Source organism: Syngnathus typhle, linkage group LG1, assembly GCF_033458585.1.
Source record: "Syngnathus typhle isolate RoL2023-S1 ecotype Sweden linkage group LG1, RoL_Styp_1.0, whole genome shotgun sequence".
Lineage (NCBI taxonomy): Eukaryota > Metazoa > Chordata > Actinopteri > Syngnathiformes > Syngnathidae > Syngnathus > Syngnathus typhle.
In genome coordinates this window covers 14,784,645-14,800,037 of record NC_083738.1, presented here as the reverse complement: position 1 = coordinate 14,800,037, position 15,393 = coordinate 14,784,645, and the positions used below count along the sequence as shown (strand labels likewise).

The 15,393-nt window shown below is 41.9% G+C and overlaps 1 protein-coding gene across 2 annotated transcripts in view; it reads right to left on the bottom strand.

Annotated features, from left to right (window-relative positions):
• Positions 1 to 258: 258 nt before the first annotated feature.
• Positions 259 to 15,393, bottom strand: part of elf1 (E74-like ETS transcription factor 1) — a 39,823-nt gene continuing 24,688 nt past the window's right edge. For both annotated transcript variants that reach the window (XM_061292527.1, XM_061292519.1), the window contains exons 2-9: positions 12,790 to 13,054; positions 8,378 to 8,552; positions 6,555 to 6,656; positions 5,857 to 6,018; positions 5,701 to 5,784; positions 4,349 to 4,541; positions 3,402 to 3,722; positions 259 to 2,738 (exon numbers count right to left, since the gene is read on the bottom strand). In XM_061292527.1, coding sequence (XP_061148511.1) covers positions 1,970 to 2,738; positions 3,402 to 3,722; positions 4,349 to 4,541; positions 5,701 to 5,784; positions 5,857 to 6,018; positions 6,555 to 6,656; positions 8,378 to 8,552; positions 12,790 to 12,861 — 1,878 coding nt within the window. In that variant the 5' untranslated portion in view covers positions 12,862 to 13,054 and the 3' untranslated portion in view covers positions 259 to 1,969. The remainder of the gene's footprint in view (positions 2,739 to 3,401; positions 3,723 to 4,348; positions 4,542 to 5,700; positions 5,785 to 5,856; positions 6,019 to 6,554; positions 6,657 to 8,377; positions 8,553 to 12,789; positions 13,055 to 15,393) is intronic.

Here is a 15,393-nt window from a genome sequence, read left to right as displayed (position 1 = left end):
CGGACGTGCTACCCAAGTGCGCCACCGAGCCGCCTTTCATTCAAACATGCTTTCTGAAATGTTGATTCTGTCCCAGCATGAAGGGCAGAGTGTCTTTGCTAACAATAACCATTTTTACTGTACAAAACCAACCTTGCAATACCGGTTTGCAATGAAACTGTGTCCTTAGTGGTTCTTGTATTGTACGTACCACCAATTTATCCTTCCCGGAATGAGACACCAGAGTAAAATGACATGACGCTGTGAGCCCTCGCAAACTGTTTTTGTCTCCAAGTTTAATGTTTCTGCATGTTGTTTTTTTTCGTTTTGGGGGGCTGCGTGTGATTTCTGGACATCTGTTGTGTCACAAAACAAGGAAGAAGCTTTATAAGTATACTCGGCATTAAGAAGGCCACTGACAGATAACGGTCAAGAAACAACAGTGCTTTAAGGCGAGGTTGGTCCACATAAAGGCTAAGTATATGGAGCAAATAAAGCAGCAGCATAAACAAGATTTGGATAAGAAAATGTCTCCAGTGTAATTATTGATTGTCATTATCTTGCATATATTTGAACAGTATGTATACATTCAGCTTGTCCTTACAGAACCAAACAAACAAAGACTAGGAGTTTACATAACTCCTGCTCTGTGAATCAAGGTCAGTGTATCTGCATGACCCCTTTGTGCCTCCACCCATTGTAGAGAACGTTTGGCCTGTTTAGACACGGCACTATGGCCGATGGGGTCCAATCATAAATCTGGCCTCGGGTGTCGTCGGCATGAAGAATGCACACACTGGATTCACATGTTAGCAGGAGCCGAGAGGACGCGTCTGAATGAACAGAATAGCACTGGTTCAAAAGAAATGATATATGACTTTTATATCCCTATACTAATTGATTCTTTTGATACTGACTCTTGAATGCTTTTAATGCATGACAACTACAATATCCTTGCTAAACAGAAGCGCGCACACAGCAGGATATGAACAACAAAATGTAAGGGGAACGGAAACAAGGGTAAGAGAAAAGCGGTTTTTATATTTATGGAAAAAAAAAAAAAGGTTGGTCTTCCTCGTACTAAACACGTATATATATTCTTTGAATTTTCCCTCATGTAAATAGAATACAAATGCGCCTTTTTATACAGAATTTAGAAATTCACAAAATAAATAAAATTTGCCGTGGCCATAATAGTGAATCTCAAGTGTATTATCATTTGTCTATACAGAGAGAGATCCATGCATATTCCGTCTCATATCAACAGGATTTCAGCCTCAAAATCTCCAGCTGATATAAAAAAACGTTTTATCGAGAATTCTGTCTTTGCCTCCAATCTGTGCCAAGACTTATTTTCTTCCAAATGCCCTTTCCAGTTTGGAAGCATGAAGTAGTCTACTCGAGAGGACTTTGCCTTTTGCTATTGCTTCTAAGAAAATAAAGTAGTACTATGTCCCAAAAGCAGTCATCAGGGTCCTCTTTGCATTTGAGGGTCTGCAATGATGCTCATTGGTTGCTGGCGTTCCCTCAGCCAGAAAGTCCAATTTCCTTGCTCCGTTTTGTTTTCAGTCCCCCATGTTTTGGTTTGTACTGAGCCAAGCCTCTTTTTTTCCACCATTCGCATGTCCACTGAGATTTAAGACAATAAAAGAATAACTGGCACAATTGGCAGACAAGCTTCCCTGTGTCATCATCCAATGGCTGTTCTCCTTAAGGGAGGTTGGTGCGTGAATATCTTCGCATGTCCAAAAACTGAAATGTGACATCTTTAAAAAATATGAGACACTCGCTTGATACATTTTCTTTAGGCACATGATCACAGAAAAGTGAGTAAACGATTTGAGGCAGAACTAAGCAGCCTGGAGGAGCAACAGCTGATCCTGGATCAGACTGCAGCAATGTGGAAGAAAACAAAAACAACCACCATCATGTTCCAAATGGTATTCGGGCTGCTTTTTAGTTGAGCTTGAGAAGAAGAAACAGAAGCAAGTCAGGCCTCCGCAGGCTCCGTCTTTATCTGGATAAAGTTTGTGGGCACCTGCATGGAGAGGGGCAGCTCCTGCAGGCCTTTGATGGCCTGTTGGGACTGCAGAGACATCTCCCCTCGCACCTCCAGCTCCTCCACAGGGGTGAGGCCTTCGCAAGGGCTGCTGCTCTGGCAAGAGAGTCCACTGAACGCCGTCTCGCCGGCAAGCTCCTGGCCATGAGCGTGGCTTGTGTCGATGATCACAGTTCGGTACTGCAGCTCCGCCTCGCTGGTGTCCATGTTCTCCTTGGCAAAGGTGTTGGCCAAAGAAGGATCGCCGTTGACCATGGACTGGAAATAGCTGGCATCCAGCATCTCCTCTTTCACTTGCAGCCCGCACAAATCGCCCGATTTCAGCACGGTGGCGATGACGGTGCCGGGTTGCTGCGCCACCATGGTCTGCCCGCAGGTGGTGTTGATGGTGAGCAGGCGGGGGAGGCTCGAGGCGGAGGAAATGGTACCCGGGCACGTGGTGGAGGCCGACGAGATGGCGGACGTGCCGAGGTTGGTGACGAGCAGCTGCTGGGGGAGGCCCTCCTGCAGGCCGTTGGCCGCCTGGATGGTCAGCACATCGCTGGCTGAGGTGCTGGTGGGGGGCATGGAGTGGAGGAGGACGCGAGGGGGAGAGCAGTGAGTGGGGTTCCCGTTGGAGAGGACAGTGGTGAGGGGCAGAGACTGAAGAGAACTCGAAGACGTCAAGACAACCGGAAGTGAAGCAGTAGCATTCATGGCCCTGGAAAGAAAGCAAAAGGAACACTCGAATGGAGAACAGTCATAAGAAATGATGGAAAATCAACTTTTGAATTGCTTTTACAATTAGTATTATAAGTCTACACAAATAAATCATTTTGTTTTAAAGTTCTTCTTCACCAATAATGTGGTCAGCAAGCTGTACAACAAATGACATTTATTCCCAAAAGGGGTAATTAATAAATAAATAAATAAATAAATAAATAAATAAATAAATAAATAAATAAATAAATAAATAAATAAATAAATAAAGGTAACGTAGACCCTCTTACAACTGAGATGTGACTATGCTCAGAATTGCATCACATTCACACTTTTTCAACAGAACTCAGCACCAGCCTACGATTACTCCAAATAAAGTTCAGTTGTTCTGGTATCTGATATTTTGTTCTGCTTTCCAGTAGAAGCCTGAAGGCTTTAGGCATTTTGAATTGTTCATAGTTCTGTGCACCTTGTCTAAGACCCGAGTTCCAGCTGAAGAAAAACAGCTCCCAGGCTTCACAGTAGTTACAATATGATGTTCTTTTGGAGTTTTGTCTTTGTATCCAAACACTTTTGAAATGATAGCCAAAATGTACAGATAATATAATAGAAGAGTATAGTAATACCAATAAGTGCCTTGTGTCTACCAAGAGTGCATGTGTACCTCATAGCCTGTGCCATGTCCACCCCCTGGTTAGCTTGCAGTATATGCAGGAGTTGTTCAGCTTGTCCTCCCTGCACTTCCTGCTGCAGACATTGCTCGACGGGCTCTTTCTTCATCTGCTTGACCTGCTGGTGAGCCCTTCCTCTGGAGCCCCCTCGTGCCACAGACCTCCCATTGGCAGACCTCTGGGCGTTGTATTCGTGATCGTCAGACCCTGCGTCGTCGTCCTCGATCACCACCAGGTCAGCTGGCATCTCCTTGAATTGGTAGACCAGACGCTGACCTTCCACCTTAGCCAATATGCCTCGCTGGTAGTAGTACCTGCAGTTAATGAGTGTGACATTTGATTGGAAATCATAGAAATATTACCTGAAGATTTATAATTTCAAGATATCGTAATATGCTTTTTTTCACGCAGGTTGTGTGCCTGTATGCGAACTTGTGAATTGCTCGCGTGTTAGCTTTTCTTATTAGAAATCGCACGAGTCGAGCCCTAATTAACTCAGCAAGGTTTGCTAGCATCTTGAATCAGTTCTCATTAAAATAAAATAAAAAACTGAATGGTGATTAATAGGCAAGATGTATTATACTTATCAATCTGTCTTAATGCTTTCTCAATGCAGGTTGCTACTTTTTTGTCTGTTACCATAGCATACTAACTGCTCGCATGTTGATATTAGTCACCTTTCATTCATATACAATCCGAATAGTGAATATGTACAGATGTAATATCCTTATGGACGCCTTACCTAATAACACCTTCGATAGTGCTAAAATGGGTGACTGCACAAGTGTCCTTATCTTTTCCTGTTTTCGTCAGATGGCATGTACTCTGAGCACTTTTACTTGTTTTTCTGCCACTTTCTGCCACATTTCCACTGCCAGTGGTGTCAAATGTTCTGCGCAAATACATTTCTCCAACTATGACAAGCCCTTTCCTTTTGTACCTGAGTGCTCGTCCCATGGTTTCGTAGTTCATGTCAGGCTTGTTCTTATGCTTGCCCCAAAGCTTGGAGACTGCCTTAGAGTCAACCAATTTGAAGATGCCTTTCTCCCGCTGTGTCCATTTGATATATTTGGGACATGTGTTCTTGTCCTGCAGTAAAGCCAGGAGAAATTCCCACAGGTAGATGGTGTTGCCTGCAAATGAGAATGGGTAAACAAATTTGCATCAGCAGTTTTTTTTATTCTTTATATATTCAAACACACATGACATCCATGGAGTGGACTTCTATTATACATTTCCCATTGTAATATTACAATGTTACACTTTGTAAAGCATTGTATTGTCAATGGTCTTTAAAAGCATTAAGGGAACGAAAGAAAAAGGATATACAAAGGAAGCTATGTGAAGCAAGCAACTAGTCATTTAAGCATTAAGGTTGATTCTGACAGCTTTGAAGTCAGACGTGTCCTACCTCAAACCAGGAAATTTGTATTCAACTAAGGTGAAAGCATTTAAATGTTATTTTTATTTTCTATTGTTGTTTTTTTTGCCTATAATTAACTGGGATACTATCGAGGTCTGATCAATAAGTGGGGAATTTGTTTTGAATGCAGGATTAAATGAGAAACAGATGACTTCATTTTTCTGATAAAAAAAAATACAAACTGAGCTTGTTAGTAAAAAATGGCCTTTTGTGCCTTTAATTTCTTTACACTTGAATGACAAGTAAATTACTTGTTCTCCGTGACAAGGTTAAGGTTACTGTTTTGATGAGGCTATTATTCTTAACATTAACACGAGTTAATACATGTTTATATTTACATTTAATTAGTTTAAAATGTAAGAATTAACTTTAAAATGCCTGTACTAGAGTAAATGCAGATTTTATCATAAAATGCCCATTATTTCTTAGTAAATCTCAACAAATTAGGGAATGACATCATCCTGGAGAAGGTCTTGTTTGACCTTGTATTGAGTGCATGCGGGCGTCTTGGGATGGACCCGAGAACAGAAAGGCAGGAAGTCGATTAGTCTAATGTGCAATATGTTTTAACAAGAGGTGGTTAAAAACAGTAACGCTCCCAGTTGTCACCTAAATCCTAGCCGACGTGACAGGGTGATGTATATGGGCGAGACTAAAACGTGTCACCCTGTGCGGTTGGTTCACAGCAGTCTCTGACAGTGGAACATCAATGTGCCTGCAAGTGCGTCCCTGCAGGCCCTGCGAAAACCATCATTCACACCCTGGCTGTTTGCACACAGGGTGACACAGAGTGCGCTCCACCAGAGGGGGAGAGACCTTGGCTTTGATTGGCTCATTACAAGGGAGGCACACTTGTTATTGAGTCTTACCTTTGCCCTCTTTGCTCTTCTTCCTCAGTGGCAGGTTTGGGGTGGAGATGGGGGAGCATGAGCGCACCGCCCGGGGCTTTCTCACTGAGACAAATTGAAGAGAGCAATGTGTTAGAAGAAAAAAAAAGGCACCATACAACATGCCAACAAGCTCACCTTTGTTTTTTCTCTGTGGCTTCAAAGGACATTTTTGGGGGATCTCGTCCATGGATGAGGTGTCCTCATCCGGTGACATGTCAAGTGCGGCGTTCTCCATGTGGTCGGGCCTTAAGGGCGCGTACGTCAGGTCCGCCTCGAGCAGAGTACCGTAGTTGTGAACTACACCATAGCGGAAAAGACCAAAAATAAATCAAAAACAGAGAGGCCACAAAATTGTTAAAAACGTGGCTTAATTCTACTTGAATACATTTCCAAAGAATTTTTTTTTTCAAAATCTAAATTAAAGCCTTCAAGCTTAGAGGCTCCACTCCATATTGGCTTTTGATTGTGGTAACAGCCAGCACGGTAGGACAAGTACTCGTTAGGTCGAGAGGCTTGTGGTTTGAAGCTCTGTGAAGTTTGCGTGTATATCCCATTTCTATGGTTTTTGTTTCCAAGCACTCTGGCTTCCTGCTGAATTGTCTGAGTGTCAATTGTCCATAAATGTGAATATGAGTGGCATAGATTGTTAGTCTATATCTCCTCTGTGAATGGCACGTGACCTCCTGCTCGGTCAGCTACGATAGGCTCCAGCTCACCCAAGACCCAAATAAACGCTCTAAAAAATTAATGTTGGGATGAAAATAACAACATACCCTTGTGAAAAAGTCAGATTAATATTCTAGAAACAGCCTAATTTGCAACAGACGTCTTACACATGCGCTTCTCGTCCAATATGTTGTTTGGCGACTCCATGTTGAGCAGAGCCGCAGCCGCCTCATTTGTCTCCATACTGTCTTCTGCACCCGAGACAGTTTCTAAAAAAGAAAGAAAAGAAAGACCAGACACATTATTAGCTCCTTCAATGTTGTCATGAGGCGGTGACAGCTGGTCCAGATTGCACCCCGCCTCTCACACAAATTCACTTGAGATGAGCGCCAGCCACGGTTATAATAGTTTTGGATTTGTTTTCATTATAGTTAGCATTTATGTTGTTTCTATTTTTGCTTTTCAAATTCAATTAATTTTACATCCTTGTTTGCATAGCGCTTTCAATGGCTTTCGCTGCAAAAGTGTTTTACAAAAACATAAAATAACAATACAACCTAAAATATCACATAGAACATTGGCAATAAGACAAACACAAATCACTATCCCTCCATATGACTTGTTATTTGAAGCGGTTATTGATGAAAGAAAAGAGAAGAGATTCAAAGTCTCCTCTCACCAGAGGCGTTTGCCCCAGCTAAATTTGAAAAGCAAACAATCAGCATGGACAGTCAGAAAGATGACAGCATCCATTTCCCCGTGCATGAACCATGACAAAGAATTACGTTACCGAACATAGTGTTCCACGAAAGCGGAGTCACATCAAAAGCGTCTTGCCAAGTGAAGGGTGCCGCACCCCACTCAATGCTGCTATGCTCTTGTTTGTGGTTAAGGGTGACATAGTCACAGATGGAATTTGGTTGCTTCATTTATCGTGGCACTACAGACACTCATAGAAGAAATGCTATCATCTAGAACTCACGCACATGCATGCCACTCACTAACTTGAAGCAACATTCAAGATGAACTGTCCCTTTGATCTTTTGCTGATGTCACAATTGTCAAGCATCAGGCCCGCCCCCTAATAGCCAAAATGACTTTTGAGTGTTACCTATGGGGCCACTCCATGTCAGATGTGACTGCTGTCATGCACGTGACTATCATCAAAGCAGGGTGACGGAGAGGTGAAATTGTCAAGCACTTCCCTCAAAAATTGGTCACCTTGAAATATCTATGAAGTATTCCTCCCATGGTTTACTCGAATGTTGGCTGTTAAGGGCGGGCCAGATGATTTGCGGTTGTGACATCAGCAAGGGCAAAGGGATCTTTCGTCTTGAATGTACTTGAAGCAATTAGAGCACAATAGCCAAATGATCACATGGCCTCTCGCAATCCATTTGTTTCTGTCTCCATTCAAAGATATCTCATGAACTTGAACTTGCTATGGATTTCGCCACGTCAATCATAACTCAACTTCAGAGCCGCCTTTGAAGTGGTCGATCATAAGATTTTAAATTGGCTCGAAAACGTGGATCAGCGCTTTCTTGATTATTGGCCCAGCTCGACACGGGCACTTGTTCAAGGACACCGCTGTGTAAAAGTACCATTACTCTAAGTGACTCAGGCAAAAATCTCATCAGTATATTTGACTCAAATGCACATTCACAATATTATCAAAATCGGTTTGAATTTCAAAGACGCAAGTGCGTGGAAACCAAACTGAATCATTCCACTTTAAATGTATCAAATCGTTGTCTCTGAAGGAAACGCCACAGTCGCAGGGTCTGACAAGTTCATTCGTATGAATCACACCGAATCGTATCGTTCCACTTCAAAATCAAACCGTTCTTGAATGGTATTACACCCAGAAATGTATCAAACCAAGAAACTATTTGGTACATGCGTCCTTACTATACTAAGTATCTTTACTTTATTTCTAGAAAATGGACAGATGGACTCTTCTAGCTCTCTAGATGTCAAGTATTCCAACCTGAGAGGTCCACGCCTCCCACCAGGATGGAAGGCACCTCGGCCACGTGCATGGCGTTGTCCATCATGATGCCGTTGGTCACTTCGTCTGACTCGAGGCCCGAGTACACCTGCAGCAGATCTGTGGCGGGCACCTGCTCCACGATCACGGCGGGGAACACAGACGGGTCATCCAGCTGTGACAGATGCACACAAACACACCCACACACATGACTGGGATGCAGAGGGTTGGCTCCATCCAGTGTACATCGTAAAAGGTACATAAAATACCCTGGTAGATTAATATCACAGCCTGATTTGCTGGCTGTTATTTTTACAGCCGTATAAAAGCAGGCTAGCACCATGTGCAATTTGGGCTAATGTGTAGCAACGGAGCAGAAAAGCTCATTTCAAAGGCTCTGCAGTAGTCCGCGGGGAGCCAACCGAAGAAAAAGTCAGGCAGCAGAAGTGAGCCTACTTCACCCACAGAATGACTACTTGGCTAGGAAATCAAATAAAACCACTCACTGTGGATGCTATAATTGGAAATTTTACACAAAATGTGCTTTGGAAAACCTTCCTGTGGGGAATCTGTTACGTTTACGTTTTAGTGTTGATTGCCTCAATTTAAAATGCTATTATTTGCACTCCACTTAAAATATCATGGTTGAATGTATTGAAACGCTAATGTTGGTTCCATAGTTACTCACCTGCCAAAACATCAAATCCTACCATTAAACAGATATTAATGCAGATTTTTTTTTTTAAACACACTGAGAATTATTACTGCAACGGTATTACATATCCTGTGAGCAATGTCATACTGTATCATACACGCAAAGTGTCTCGTCACCGTGGGATGGAGGAAACGGAATTTCGGTTTCTTTGTGTGTCTGACATATGAAGGGGTGACAATAAAGCTGACTTTGAACTTTGAACTTTTGAAATGTTTTGGTTACCTTATACTGCTACTTTGTGAATAATCATATTTAAGAACAAATTATTTTAGAGAAGTAAATCTCAATTTTAAGACAAAATAATGCTTGAAATAAATGAGTGACAACTACAATTGAAAGATATTTTTTCATACAGTTCTTATTTTTTAGTTTTATGTACCCAATGAATTGGCCGACGAATGTGGGAGTTTTCGTTTTTACCACAAGGTGTTGTGTATAAAGGACCTAAACCTCCACAGTTTACACTAAATCAAAGTGAAAATAAAAACAAATAGAACAAAAATGAATAAATAGATTGATGTTGGCTAGTAGTGGGTGGTTTTTTTGGGGGGCAATGCAGTTTCATAACTAGCCCACTGGATGGCAGCACAGTACACACTAAGATTACCCTGTCTGTGGCGCCACTGTTGAAAAACTCCCTTGCCTCAGGTCATCATCATCATCACTGGTCATTCAAGGAAACAATTCAGGATGTTTTATTGATTTTTTTTTTTTTTTAAACGCCACAAACAAGCATCTGAATATTAAAGGCTTTCAGTCCAATGTAAAAATCATAAAACGTCCTTCTTCTCTTACTGAATATAATGATTTGTCTACATGAGTGCATAATGCAGAGATTTACTCGTATCTTTGCAGAAATGCAGCACGTAAATTGGGAAATTATGCTAGCAGCCCCGCACTTCATTAAAAGTGATAAAGGATGGCAAGGGTGCAGGAGAAGGAAGAGGAATAAAGGATTATCTGTGCTGTTAGACAAGTAGCCATTGTTGGTGTGAACCTCTGGGGCATACCAGGTGTTCAGGCCTTATGGGGGAGGGCTGGGCTGATTAGCCGATTTTGGCTACACTTTAACCAGCTCGCTAACAGAGCAAGTCGTTATTTGTCGCCATTGTTAGCCGGCTGACGCTCCAAGTTCACGCACGGGCCACGTTTGTGAATTTTGCAGCGAGATGAGGGACAACAAAAACACATTGTCAACACAGCAGAATGATAGCTTTGACTACAAAAAATATCAGTAGCAATGTTTCCCATTAATCCCCATCTGATACTATCGGCTGTAGCAACACGGCGCAGAAAACAATCGTCAGTGTCCTTGAAAAAGTCAAGTGTGTGTCTAAGTGTGTGCGCGCAGACATTTTGACTACTGGTCGATTCAACCCCCCCAAACAGCAACTCCTACTTACACCCGACTAATGTAGCAGCACACTTTGCTGACATAGCCTTGTTGTCTCTGCAGAGATTACGATGGTACACTAGCTCACTGTTTTCCAACATTTATTGAACTAAGACGCATATTTTACATTGAAAGAAATCTTATGGCACATCACCAAACAAAAATGTCAGAAAAAGTGCTGAAATAGAAATGATCTGTGGTGCAAGTGAAATAGCTTTTAGTTGTTCAGCCTTTCACTAAACATGTCATTGGAATAGATACAAAATAAATACATGATTTATAGTACTGTAATCAAATCATTTTTGGATCAAATGGGTGAAACTGGTCAATTTCCAGCAATCATGAAGCACACTAATACACCATGAATAGCTCATATTGTCATGTCTAAAGTTGAACGGTTATTTCCTGTTTGTAGATATGCCATTACTGCAATCTCCACGTATGCATTTCCCCATTTTAGTATGAGAAAACCTTACATACAAAACCACCATCTAATGAGATACAATACAAGCGCTGTGTTCAATATTTCACCTATACAATGATAATGCCCACTGCATGAAGTCAAATCCCTAGCGTACATTGACAGCTGCCTCTAATATTTTGGGAACCTTATGAATCTACAGTAGGAGGGGTTAAAATATTAGAAACAGCTCTCTCTGTGTGATACAGGCCCGTGGACTGTATATAATTTGTCTATTTGTTTCCAAGTGTTGGATATTGCTTTACCTGAAACCTCTCCTTGCATCAAAATAAAAAAAGAATGCAAAATATTATAGGAAAATTGTAGCAATAATATTAGCAGACGTAGTATGGCACATTTGGGAGCTTAAGATCAGGGGATGCTTTGAGAATAATTGTCAATTTTTGTCTATGTGAAGCCCTTTGAGACTGCTTGTGATTTAGGGCTATACAAATAAACTTGACTTGACATCTTCAACCATACTATACTGTAAGCTCGTGCCATTAAAAATGAGGTCAGACTGACTTTTGACCATTGGCCACCAACAGCGCTAATTGTTGAGAGATGCAATTTCCCCCATGCATTCATCATAGTCAGGGTAAATACAGCACAGTAAGTAGAAGGACTGTTACTACGGGGGCTGAGAGGGTGGATGAAGTTTGTTCAGCAGGGTGGGTGCAGCCAGGAACAAAGACAGGGGAACAATGCGAGATCTCTGGAAAGAATCGCACCATCCACTCGGAACCGGTCAGTCAGGTTGGGCCTGAACAAATGCTGATTGGGGATCCAGTGACAACCCGTCATTCTGGATCCACGCACATGATGCAGTCGACAGCACACCGCAGCGCCCAGGAGCCTGCTCCACTGGATCGAGGCGTGGGTGTGGCGACAACCAGACAACCGTCGACGTGCGCAGGTTCATGGAAGGATGCATACTACACGCACAAACAACCTTTGTGCCGCAAACATATTCATGCGATACCCTGCTGACTCACTGCTGTCCCTCCCACGCACCCTAACCCCACTCCAGGTTTGTCAGACTTTCCATGTCGCCGCCTTTTTCTCGAGAAGCTCTGACAGCCTCCCAGTGGCTATGCTGTTTTGCCTGCCCTGCCAGGACAAGTCTCACATATATCAACAAGCAGCATGTCAGTGCAAACACGGGCCTCCTCCAGGTCACCTCAAAAGTGCAGACTCAGAGTCTGTGCCTCTGTGTGATAGACATACTCAAACTAAAATAAAAACTGATTGCCGTAAATGTATGCCACTTGACATTGGATTTTCTCGCACACTCTAATTCACAGATACCACAAACTGCAATTAAGAAATAGCACTCAATAGACATAAATACACAAATAACATGAACGTGTTTGTCAAATAATGATTTTTTTTCTGTAACAATATATCTATATCCTGTGGTTTGAGACAAAATATAAGGGTAATGTATCAGGTTTTAGTGACCATTCATGTGTGTTAAAAAAAAAAAAAATCACTATCTGGGCTTAATGTAACATTATTATATGGTAGTGTAGTTTCTGCTCGCCAGACACTCACATGACAAGTGAAGAGCCTGCTTCTACAGAACTAGGAATGCACAGTGGCGCCCACAGAACCAGGGCAGAAAAATGCTAAACATGACTCGTGTAACACACAAAAGATCCTTGGCCCATATGCAACCCAAAAATCATTTTTGTGGTCATTGTGTAATCTTGTCTGACTGAGCAAACATTCAGAAGCTTTTTACAGCAATCAGAACCATCAAACCACACCAACCTGATTAATACTTTTTACCAACCTTTTCACAAATGAAATTCGAAATTGATCAATAATTGTAAGATACATACCTGGTTGATTTCATCCATCCCGTTACTGGCAAACTCAAACACCAGTTCATTGGGCTGCACTGCGGTGGTCATGGCGGTGGCCACTTTGGCTCTTTCTCCACACGGACAGTGCCCCCTACAGAGGCCCGAAGCAGACTTTCACAATGCAAGATTGCTTCCTAGTCTGACTTTCTCTTTAGGGACCACAAGCTGAAATTCAGAAGATCAGCCTGGCCCCACCGGAAGCACCCTGGTCCCACTCAAGATCCACCTCATGCATCTATACCTGGAAGACCAGAAGAAAAGACAGGATGAGACCATGGCAATTGTCTCCAGTTTGTAATTTCGACATTGATTTCACACTCACAGATTTAGCTAAAGTCCAGCCTTCACAGAGACAAAAAAATATTCCACTTTAATTGACAGGTGCGCTGGTAATAGTCGTAGTAGTAAACAGTTGTGTCCCACTGCTATGGAAGACCAAAAGTGCCAAAATTAAACTGAAATTTTGAATGAAATAGAGGAATAATTATATCTATATAGTTCCCTATTACCATTGGGAATTAATTTATGACACATTGATTTATTTGATTAACGAAATGAAAGATTTGATAAATTAATGACATTGATAATTTCATGTTGTATTTATTCATTTGTTTATTTTTGGCATTTCCGGTTCTCCATACACTGCAGTCCACAACCATTTTAGATCAGCTGGATAAAATGTCAACCTAATCCCTGTAAACATTAAGGCACAAGGCTGGCAATAGAAATGCGTTGCTATCGAAAACCAAAGTAAAAAAAGAAAGAAGTGGTTCCACCCTGCAGCTGGAATTTGATGGAATTATAATTCAATCAGGACTGACTTTATCGACTGACCCGAACGGCACAAAGTATGCGTGATATCCTGATGCTATGGTGACAGTCAGTAAGGCTGGAGTTTGTTTGAAATGACAATTGACTGATAAAAAGATAGTAATAATTCATGCCAAAAAAGCAGCTTCGTAGGTAAAAGTTGACAACTTTTTTAAACGGCAATAGACTGTTAATTCAGACCAAAAATAGCTGACCATCTGCATGAAAATCCTTCTTCCTTTTTTTTTTTTTTTGCAAACACTGTCCTGAAAGAACTCCTCGTTATCATTACCGCTCCCTTTACGATGAAGCTCACTCATGGGTGGCATGTTTTCATCACATGATCTGCATGAGGCCCGAGTGAAGTCTTGCCACACACAAACAACAAGGTCAAAGATCAGCCTTGTGATGTTGCGCTGGATACCCTCGGGCTGGTACTGGAGTAATTGGTTGGGTGGTGGTAGCGGGGGGAGGGGCGTTGGGAGGTTAATAGGGAATATGTTTTCATTAAGGAGTTTGTTTGCATGAGTGTCCCAAAGAGGCTGATACCCACAGGCGTGCAGAAGGACGAGAGTGGGTTGAAGAATTAATGGAGCCCATGGCCACGCACACACTCACACACATCTTTCCCAGAGACTCGTGGAACTGGAGGTCACACGCACACACTCACGTCCTGCTTTTCCCACTGCTGCAGGGTGGAGAATATTTGCTTTGAACTGTCTTTTGTGAACACTGCAAGTCCTAGGTGGAGTCACACAAGCGGGGGTGGAAATGGACAACCAGCATGCAGACAAGAGTAGTTCAGTGTCAATGGGGATGGGGTCAGTGTGGCCAGTGTAGAAAAGTAGCAGTGATAAAAGCATATGGGGAGAGATTTGTGTACATATTATTCACACACATTGAGTTTAATTTTTATTCAAAATTGTCAATATATTTGCATAAAAAGAGTGCACTGTGCTGGAAGAAGATGTGGAGATGTTCTCTGCACAGCTTGTAATTAGAGCACACATTAATTGTGTGTATGAACGTGAAAGTAGGTACACTTTTGGATGCCTTGTGCCATGCAACAGGCAGAAGCTTGAAATTGAATATTTGTCTCGTCGCTTGTAATATACTCAAACTTTGTGATTTATTTATGAAATGTAAATCTTAAGTTAACACTGATGTCACCCACATAACGTTGGAGACACGACACTGTACTTAGGCTGCACAATATATCAAACAATTATTGATATTATGGTATTAGCCCAGGTACAATACATGTCAAGATCATATCAGACATGCAATAGTTTTCTCACGCAATCGCATTCTTTTATCTAAATTTGATTAGTCAGACGCAAACTTACACGTGCATCCAATATTGGAATATTTGATTATCTGGGGTAATTAAAATTAATTAGCTAATAATACACTAAGCTTGCTTAATTTGCAGCATAAAAACAACAATTATGTCATTAGATAATAAAAAATGTAGTTACATGTTATATATCAACATTGCTTTATTCAAAAGCCATTGCGCTTGCATGTGTGATATTTTTCCAACATCAAGCAGCCCTGCTTAGTATATCCCAGCACTGATAAAAACGGTCCAGTTGCCATAGTGCTAGCACCGAGAGAGGCATCCATTAGCGTGAAGCAGGCTGCATATTATCCTGGGCACATGACAACAGCTGCCTTGTCCCGACGAATAAGCCAGACTGCTGCATCATGAAGAGACAATGAAGAAGAAGAAGAGGAGGAAGACAAAGGGAGGAGTTGCACAGTCAACGC